The 10,494-nt window shown below is 38.7% G+C and overlaps 1 protein-coding gene across 1 annotated transcript; it reads left to right on the top strand.

The window, feature by feature from the left end:
• Positions 1-908: 908 nt before the first annotated feature.
• Positions 909-10,494, top strand: PPP2R3C_3 (Serine/threonine-protein phosphatase 2A regulatory subunit B'' subunit gamma; the record flags this gene model as incomplete). Its single annotated transcript, XM_051218168.1, has 9 exons — positions 909-1,481; positions 2,618-2,710; positions 2,749-2,849; positions 2,888-2,937; positions 2,971-3,025; positions 3,063-3,175; positions 4,160-4,376; positions 6,259-6,539; positions 10,440-10,494. Coding segments are annotated over exons 2-9 (882 nt in total), but the record flags the coding sequence as incomplete, so codon positions are not given.

The raw sequence follows: 10,494 nt of genomic DNA, 5'->3' as shown, positions 1-10,494 counted from the left end.
TATCTTCTAAGGGTAAAGAGCGGTGGGTGAGTGTTGGGACGAGAATTGGTGAAAGCATGGCTCAGCACACGTTATGGAAGAGATGTTACCGAAATCTCAGTGACCATCGGCCAAGCGGTCATCTCAAATCCGAGTTAGACACGACAAAACGTGGGATGTGGGAGGTGTCGACAGAAGATCAGCAAAAACCCGAAAGGCAACCAACATGATGGTTCACGGAGTGCTTGATCTAGTGTGCGGTAGCCGGGTTGAAGCTCATAAATACCAGCTGCTACAGTAGCATTGTCTATCACGCAGCACAGGCTTTCACACCACTACAATAATTAGCGTGTCCAGGCTTCCTCGTCCGTTACCCCCACGGCCACAGTCTCCGCGTCCGATGGCTGCGAATTTCAGGAACCGAAGAGACTTCACGTAGGCTGTTCAGACCCGGTGATGCTTGGAAAACGACCCCCACAGTTGCATTCTATGTGAAAGTCAACTTAGGTCGGTAGGGCAGCAACAAATAATCCCAATAAAATAGACTTTGGTGTCAGTTTACTTTGATCGCATGGAAATGGCCAACATATTTTGAACAACAATCCACTTAAATCCCAGAAGACAGATGCGGCATCAGGTAATAGGCAAACTGTTACGTTACGTTATATCAACGCAAGAGGACCAAGGGGTAAATTACAAGAAATCAGAATGATAGCATATCGAGGAAAGAGAGCCCAGACGCGATTATATTTTTCTTATCAAGAGTTGCCTCCATTTACAAAGCTTTCCGGCCAAAGTGACCACAGTCCTGTCAATGGGTAGTTACAAGACGAGACTTGACGGACACATACTAACCTATAGATTACCATCTCTCTCTTAGACCTGCTATGTCTGATGCACATCATATATTTTACAAAGGTTATCACTACCACATATCAGTAACGGTTTCCTATATCTCTTTTTATCGTCTTCGTCTCCCTTCTTATTCCTTCATTTCCGTTTTCCTACACACTACCAACTTATTTACTTACGCATTATTCTTGAAATAACAGTATCCTCTTGACACTCAAACTACCACTTTGTTACTTTCGCAGTGCATCTAACCAGTCTTCTACATGGTAATGTGATAGCTGTTTGAATCCAGAAACCCTGGTGACATAGGACAAACGCACTCGACATACAAGACATACAAATCCACAGATAATTAACGAACAAACTAGAATAGGGGCAACCGAGTGGCTAGACTATCATACACCTGGAACTGTACCAAAATAACAGAAAACGAGCGCAAAGAAATCAGTCGGTTTATACAAGCTACATGGTATTGGATTCGGCAATGAAGAATAAGGAGTAAGTAATGGAAGAAGAAGGGTGGAATATTTTGAACATGTTTTGACTGACCTCAGACAAAGGAACATTGAAAATTATTTACTGTTTGGGGTAAAACCTTGGCGGTGACCGCGGATAGGATAAATTTGACCTTGTCCAGAGGACAAACTAGAGTTGAGTAAAAAAAGAGTTTCCCTTCGGAAGTCTAATAGATGGGTGTTATTGACAATTTATCAGCCAACAAGAAGACATCTTTAGGTTAATCGACTATTTATATCGCCCAAGAGTCATCTGCATATCATAATCTTACTAAAATATAGTAGAAAAAGCTGTTGAACGTGAATGATGAACTATTGTATGCAAATTTTCATGATTTATATTACGAATCGACATCATACATAATGCAAGAACTCCTTTTTGCCTTTTGGAAAGATTAGGTCTTCCCTGAATTGTGACTGGTTCTTCCTGGGATACTGAGTCAGGCGATAGTAGTTTGCTGTTGTCAGTGATAAACCTGAAATGTACCTTTGATCCACTGGTCGGCGAAACTATAATTCATGGCCTAACAAGTCAGATCTAAGATTTCGGTTCCTGGACTTTGGTACAGAATCCACTCATACATATAACAAAATTACATTTTGGAACCATAGTTGATATCAAGTCGTGACGAAAACCCTAATTTGAATTCCTAATCCCGACTTAAACCTCTAACATCTAGTCTCGATTCCTCACATGAATTTATATCCGTATTTCGACTGTAGCAAGTAGTCGTGGTTCCCAAAGGCACTTTTATATTGCTCAAAGGTCGTTCAAACATTATAGTCTCGCCAATTGTTCCACTTATGTGCAAAGTCATTTAACATCAATTCATGCTTTTTCATTACGACTAAATATGACGGTTGTGGAAGTGGAGTACTGAATTTCATAAAACTGTTAAGGTCGTACCTAATTTATGCTTAGAAAAATTCTGTTTTTCTGCTGATATGGCTGTTTGCTATGACTGAAATAACTGATACTTATTGCAATGAAACATGTCAGCGCAAGAAAATAAACAAGACCGTAGGTGAAGACTTGTTTATTCACGTACCCTTGATTAATATAATATTAAAAGTAATGATGAAATATGTATGCAAATTTTTAAATTTCCAGTCAATAGATAAACAGTAATTTACATACTGTTATACACAAATCCTTATGTTCTTTCATTTTTTTTTACCTAATCTCCTTATTTCTTTCCAATGACCACCTGTATAAAAACCAGTCTTCTTTAAGAGTTTGGTTTTTAACCTGTTCTTGTTCTGGTTTTCAGTTATCTGATGCCGACTAAACAATATGTCTGTTTAAAGCCTTTCTACCGTTGAATGTCATCCATTGTAACTACCAGGCGTTAAAATGTCAAGTGGTTTGTAACTCACTTTAACAATCATTTTTCTGTATTAGTAAACCTACATAGTGATTTATTCCTGCATTATTATAAAGCGTGGGGTGGAGTTGAAGATTATGAATCAGAGAACTTAGGGATACCAGATTTTTTTCAACGTGTTAGTACATATTAAGATACTATTAACTTACTGTGCAGGTACCACAAGATAACGAGATTTTACCTGCGAAATTACGGGAGGATGCTAGGTAGATATTTAAACAAACTATGATCATTTTTAGGTCTGCTTTGTTGGAGAGAAAAAGTTTGAGATTGTTGTCTAATGTTGAACTTCAAGTAAGGTAGTTTCTGTTATACGTTGTTTTTGTACAAGGAGTTTTGGTATCTTTTGGAACGCTATCATTCACCTCCTACAGTTAATGGTGAAAAATTCATGGACTATGAGAATTTTCGCAAGGCATCTAAAGAAGCATCTCCCAAGGCAAAGTAAGTATCAAATACTTTTTTCGGCTTGATTGGTTTTATTTTTGATCTGCTTTTAAACATTTACGTTTTATTTAGGCAACAGTTTATTGTGCAGTCAGTTTTAAAGTATACCTTTTGTGGTAACAAGATACTACGTTTATGTTATTATGGTCTGTAGAAGGTTAAATCCCCTACTTTTTCAGCTTGGTGTAGGTCCTGTCTTCAGAGGAAAAAAATAACATTTTTCGAACTAGAACAGGAAGTTTTATTTTCTTCTCACTGGAATATTATAAATACGTTGTTGTCTCATTATTATCAGTCCAACCCAACTTATTTAAATTTATCAAGTCAAGTCTCCATAGGGACGATCATAATTTGTCATGCTTAAGAATCCACCTAAAATTAAAGAATTACGAGTCTCACAGATACTGAGCTATTTAAGCTCTTATAATTTTCAATAAAATATTCATAAAATGCCTAGAATTGTAGAAGAAAAGTAAATCTTATTTCGACAAACAACCTTGGAATGCGATATAGAACCTTAGACGTTAGTTCACTTTGCCACCTTTCTAAATATCACAACACAAATTCCAAAAGGGAGGCACGATACAAAAATTACATGACATGAATTTTATTAATCTACTTAAAATATTTGTAGCTCAAAGATCATTCATTTGGTCGTTGTATCATGCACAAGCAATGATCTTAGATCCTAATGATCAAAAACTTGTCACGAAATCGCTCTTAAATCATTTCATCGCAATCTTATAAAACATGAACATTCATTTAGTCCTTTCATGTAGATATGATGCTTATCGGTCAACGCTAGCTATTTCTAGTGGTTACTAACCTATCAACTACACTTTTTACTTAAAACTACTACCGACCGATGTCGGGAATTAGCGTTTACTTATACCTTGAATATCTGTAAATTTTGTTTGTTTCTCATGATTGCAATACTTACAGTTACATGCTAATCAAAATTTACGAATTAACATATTTTAGGCAATATTTCACAGCAGCTACATTTGTAAAATTACTTCGTGAAGATGAAGTTTTGTCACGTATTAATATCTTGACATTTTTCAATTATGTCATGAAGAAAGTATGGTTGCAACAAACCCATGTTGGGATATCTCTTTATGATGTGTGCGGTGAAGGTTATTTGAGAGAGACAGATTTGGAAAACTATATGTTGGAACTTATCCCTACTTTGTGTCAGGTAACTTGTTCATTCTACATTTTATCGTGAATGTGACTGCTTTGGTGGAGGAATTGTCTTGATACCATTTAGGAGGTGATACTGTTTAGTTAGACCACATGACATGCTTTAAAATGTATTGAGTATTTGAAAAAATGAACTATGCGCTGTACTCATTAATTCCGTCAAACGTGTGACTTCAATATCCTTCTTAATAAATATGTTACTCTGATAAGGTGATAGATCTGACACGACCTAATGACCAGTCCATACTTGAGGCCCTCATTCATGCGCTTTTACATTGCTTAAAAATCAACTAATGAGACTAAGACCTGTATTGGTTAATTTTTATAAATTATTAAAAAAATTTGATTTCAAACCCTAACACAGAATCGCATGTCAACCAATTTTCTTTAATAACCAGGGTCTTCCTTCAGCATTCAGTATTGTTTAATTTCACTTATTAACTCATTACAGTTTTTCGTTGGTTCATCTTACTCTATAAATGCGATCAGTTCATGGCGCATGAATAATTCAACTGTAATACGTAGCTCTAGCTAAATAATCTAGCCACTCGGCTCCGATAGTTCAAAACCTTTCGGATATTACGGTTACTGTTACCCGCCCAACGAAGTGGTTGGAGCCTCATGGCTATTCGGGCATAGAGAAGAGCTCCAATGGACAGTACGACTGGACACTGGGGAATTATGTAGATGGGGATATGATATCAGTAGTATGAACGAATTTCTCGACCCACACCTGGTAGTGCAGACGTATTATATTGGCTTACACTACTCTTTTCCCACCACTTTCGGAAGCTTTTATGCAACCAAAAGCTCTGATAAGCTACTAATAAGTTCACCAGCGGACAAACGTAGAGCTTATCTGTACCTAAGTATGCTTCATGTGTACATATTCAAATGCATGTGTCGGGGATACATACATTCCAGTGACGTACATATTGGTATAGATGGGCACAGTTGCTAGTATGCTAACATATGTAGTCAAAGAAAGCGACGACAAGTCCACATCTCCCACAATTACATATAGACATAGAAGTTTCCACTCGCAAGTATACAATACATGTATATACTGAATGCTTAAGCCAGGCCCACGCACTCCATAGTATGCACATAAGCATAGATACGAATGCCCCAAGCCCAGCAGCATTTCACTGAATGAATATTGAGTATTCAAGTTAGCATTTAAGTCGTCATAGATGATGACCTCACTCCACGCTCTTACCATAAGCCGGTTTATTGTCGACCACTGCACTGGTTACGGCACAGATAATGGCCTACGCTCTGACCCGCCCTTGCCAGACCTCATGGGCCTTTCCAGACTAGTCTGTACAGGCGCCAAAAGAGAAGTTTTCTCCAATACCACAGCCACAAAGCCAATTCAAGCCAACCTCTCTTCTCTTATAATCAATGTTTAGACAGTGGGTGATTAGTCCGATCTCTATCTGACGGTGGTTGGTCAGTCCGGTTTCTACTGTGTCTCTTGCGTCGTTTCATGGGGAAAGAGATCACTCACTATCCAGAGAACACGAACACGCGAAAGTGCAAGTCAAACTTTGCCCTCCTCTCAGATATTGCTCCCTTAAATTCTATCTTACTCAAAAACCACTACACAGAATTTGACTGTACATAACCAAGACTCCTGGATTGTGACAGTAAGTTCTCATTTTACAGACACTAAAGTTTGGTTGACTACAGTACGTCAGAATTATTTTCACTGTCCCATTGTCCCTCAAACTTTTGCTAGCTTTTAAACCTTAATTTTGCCCATGTTTAATAGGACTTGACTATGTTCATTTGGTAATTATGAAAATTTTTAAACCCTTGAAACACTTCTTAAATATTAGAAAAAAATTGTATTCCTTACCCAAAAATAACTTTAGCTATCAGATTTGGAGCCAACGTTCCAAACATTCTATGTATGCACGGCTGTACGAAAGTTCTTCTTTTTCCTTGATCCTTTACGTTCGGGTCGTGTGCGTATCACCGACATTTTAGCTAGTGGATTTCTAGACTCTATGCTTGAATTACGTGAAGTATCTACATCAGAGGCACAATTAGCCGCTAATTGGTTTAGTCATCAATCAGCTGTACGTGTTTACGGTAGCTATTTGCTCTTAGATGAAGACCGAAATGGCTTGTTAACACGCAGTGAATTATCACGGTAAGATGAATAACATTTAGCATCTCATAAAGGTTATTTTTGCCGTAGAGCTTTATTAATCTTTTGATCATTCAGTTTTTAACTCTTCATTGTCATCAGTTTTTTATACAGTGACATTTTCTGAACTGGACACCTTTGTCGGTTTCAACCATATGACCAATACAGGCTAACTTGTGATAAATTTTTTGGTATGTAAATTAAACGTGTTTAAAAAGTGAATAATCAATTATACGCTTTCTCTAAAGTTCTATGTTCGCCCTGTTGACGATTGTTATCACTCAAAACTCAATCAAAGTGAGAAAAATTAGTGTGAGAAAAGATGTCTTTTCGTCTGCACATACGCTCCCACAGATTGTAACTCGAATACAATGATGGATGAGTTTTGTCACCACTTAACTGTTCTACGGAAAGTGCGTTCGACAGATATTGTAGTACTAACCGGAGACTTGAATACTCAGGTCGGGCGTCTAGGTACAGAAGATAGTCGTTTAAGTAGCCGGTGGGGACTTGTTGGTTGCAGGTGAGATAACGGAGAACATCTACTGCAACTGTGCGCAGACCAAAACCTGTTTCTGGCTATCAATAACTACTGGCACAGTTGGTTGCAATTACATGACCCCATGAAGATGGCGATTAAAGTCGCTGGCGTGCCAATGAAATAGAAGCATCAGTTGCATCTAATAACTGTTGGAAGCTCTTTCAATTCATCCAAATTACTGGCATCCAGAAGTCTGGTGTGAGTGAGGCATTTTTCCCGACCGTTATTGCTACCTTGACGTTGTGGTCGGGCTTGCCTATCGTGATGAACCAGTCGAGCTACGCTGGCCGGAAAAATTGTTATTCAAGGTTCTACCATGCCAGATAGGTCGGTTGAAGAACAGTAAAACTAAAAACAGTAAACCCAAGGTCCGAAGGCGAAGCCGTACTTCTGACTGTACAGAGATGTAACGGCAGTAAGGTGTTCCCTTCAGACAACCAGCATAACAGCGATTCTACCTTCCGATAAGGAAGGGTGGGGTTAGAAAAGGTCAACCCTAAGAATGCACACCACCGTCTCCGGTGGTAAAGTCTCAACAAGTACGGAGCTAACACAAAAATTACTCATAAAAAGGTCGTGTGTGACCGACCTCAAGCAGTTGTCCCTTGGGTACTGAGGTCACGCTCTCAGGTCACTAATGCCACTAATCCAACTTCATTTTCAGGTACCTCCAGTAGAACCCTTGCACGGTGTGGGCGTATGGGAAGTTATAGCCGCCCTCATATTTCTCTCAGCACTTGAGATCACTGAGGCGATTTGTGACGATGGTGGGATGCCAATCAATAACATCTACCTCCGTCTTGGACGACGGGTAGAGTTCAACTGGTCTTCTACTTCGGGGACATCTATCAGACTATCCTGCCCTCCATAACCGGTGACGACTGATCCACCTACCGAGGTTGAAATCCTCGAAGAACTCCAACTCTTGAGGCTCTACAAATCACCAGGCCCAGATGACCTACCCCCGGACCTTTTTATAGATGGTGGAGACTTTCTGGTTGTTTTTTACCTACTTCTGGCAATTAGTGAGTGTTCCAACATCGTGGAATGAATCGACAGTTGTCCCTATCATTAGAAACGGTTCATGTTTTTTCTACAACAACTATCATGAGACAAGTCTACTTCCGACTGTGTCCAAACTATTGGCTTCCGTCTTACTTCGTAGGTTGTTCAAAACCCGAGAGAGATTGACTCGTCAGGAACAGGCTGGTTTTCGTTCTGGTCCAAGATGTATTGATCATATATTCACCCTCCGCCAAATGTTAGAACACCGTCATCACAGACCAACAGTTGTAGTGTTTCTTGACATCAAGGCTGCCTTCGATTCGTTGGACGGGACTGCTCTCTGGGATTGTCTATTGAAGAAGGGTATACCTGAGAAATTTATTAACATCCTAAAAGCTCTATATACAAACACCTCAGGCAGAGTGATGGCACAAAACCATATTATTTTACTGTGTGATGATATCCAAGCCATTTAATCCGCACTTAATCAGTTGGCAATCAATGTCCGTAGGTATGGTATGTGCTTTGCACCTTTGAAGTGCAGAGTACTTCTACAAGACTGGCAGGATCCTAATCCCGTACTCACCCTGGATGGTGAGCAGATAGAAGTAGTCGAAAAGTTCGTGTGTCTAGGTAGCTGCATAAGTGCTGGTGGGGGTGTGAGTGATGAGATCAATGCACGTATAGTGAAAGCCAGAGCGGCTTATGTCAATCTGGGCCATCTTTGGCGCCTTCGTGATGTTAGTCTGGCTGTAAAAGGTCGGATGTACAACGCGTCGGTGAGAGCAATTTTGCTGTATGTTTGTGAAACCTGGTCTCTCCGAGTTGAGGATGAAAGACAACTCTCTGTGTTCGATCATCGTTTTCTCCGAAGGATTGCTGACATCCAGTGGCAACACCATGTCAGTAATGCAGAGGTTCGGCATCGTGTGTTCGGGCACAGAGATGATAATTCAATTGGTGTCACCATCTTGAAACACCGACTTCGGTGGCTTGGGTATGTCTTACTAATGTCGTCCAGGCGAATTTCACGTCGTGGTTGGAAAAAGCGGAGAGGTTGTCAGTATATAACATGGCGTCGTGATACGAAAGAAGACTGTACAGGACTGGCTTCTGTTGGTACTTCATGACTCTCTAATTGGAGTCCTTAAGACAGTGCAACATAATGGCCTGTGATGTTACTAAACGTACCTTAGGATAAAAGGCAGTGGAGATCCTGCTGTAGTTTTGTTTTAATTTCTTCATAAAAATGAACGTAAATTCTCTGGCTAAAAGGATTTTTTCTGATTGTATTTTCGCTAACTGAACTGTTTCTCCCATTATTATTATTATTATTATTATTATTATTATTATTATTATTATTATTTGACCCTCATACATTAATTTCTGTTCATCGTTGTTCTTCGTTTTTGTTATACTCAATTTACCTCTCTCTCTCTTCACAACCTCGTTGTTATCGTGTGGCGCATATGTATTTGGTGCCCTCTTGTACCAAGGTTCATGTGTTCAAATAAATGAGTAACCATTCAAAACCAGACCCAAGACTTCTTGCCAGTTTTTTTCCAAACAATTGACGTAGGAAAATTTTACGGTCTATTTGGTCTCATAATTATGAAGATTTGTTCATTTTATGTATTCATTTCAATCATGAACTGACTCGGGTTTGAGAACCATTGACAATCCAGTAGCACTAAATTATTTGTTCATCTTCGCTTGGAATTCTTTATTTTTACTCAACTATAATCTCAAACTAGATTAGATGTGGGAGCTTCTCTCCTTGTTACAAATAGAAAACTATGTCTCATTTTCTGTGGTTTTTACCTATTTGTGATGTAGCACCAACATTATCCTTTTTACCCTTATATAGTTTTGCTTAACGGATAAAATCTTTTAAATCAAGTCACTACTACAAATTTAACTACTATCCAATCTAGGCAAGTAAATGATGTTTAAGAGTAAGTGTGTTTGAGAAACTCAAAGTCTATTTCGAAAACTTAAACTGTAAGTGTGCCCAACTGTAATGATACAAATTCATTTCCTCTATATCACTGATGGGATCCAAACAATAAGTATTACTATATTTTTGCGGATCCTTTATTTTTCTCTCTATATTCGTCTTTTTTTATTCCTGTTTGAGACTAGTTATACTGATTTGATTTTTGGCTCTGCCATTTCCGAACCAATAATTTAAATGATTGTTTGTCATGTGGTCTGGTGACTTCGATTGATATCACCAACGAAGATGTTGATGCGATCTGTAAAAATTAGCATATGACTGTAAAGTTCGGTTAGTGTATTATTTTATCGCTATCGAAGGGTATTGATTTATATATCATTTTTGTAAATTTGTTGTAAAGATTTGGAAATGGTACATTGACCGACGTATTTCTCGATCGTGTATTTCAAGAATGT

Source organism: Schistosoma haematobium (genome assembly GCF_000699445.3).
Source record: "Schistosoma haematobium chromosome Unknown HiC_scaffold_87, whole genome shotgun sequence".
NCBI classification, from domain to species: domain Eukaryota; kingdom Metazoa; phylum Platyhelminthes; class Trematoda; order Strigeidida; family Schistosomatidae; genus Schistosoma; species Schistosoma haematobium.
Note: the sequence above shows the minus strand (reverse complement) of the source record. Positions and strands in the feature narration are given on the sequence as shown.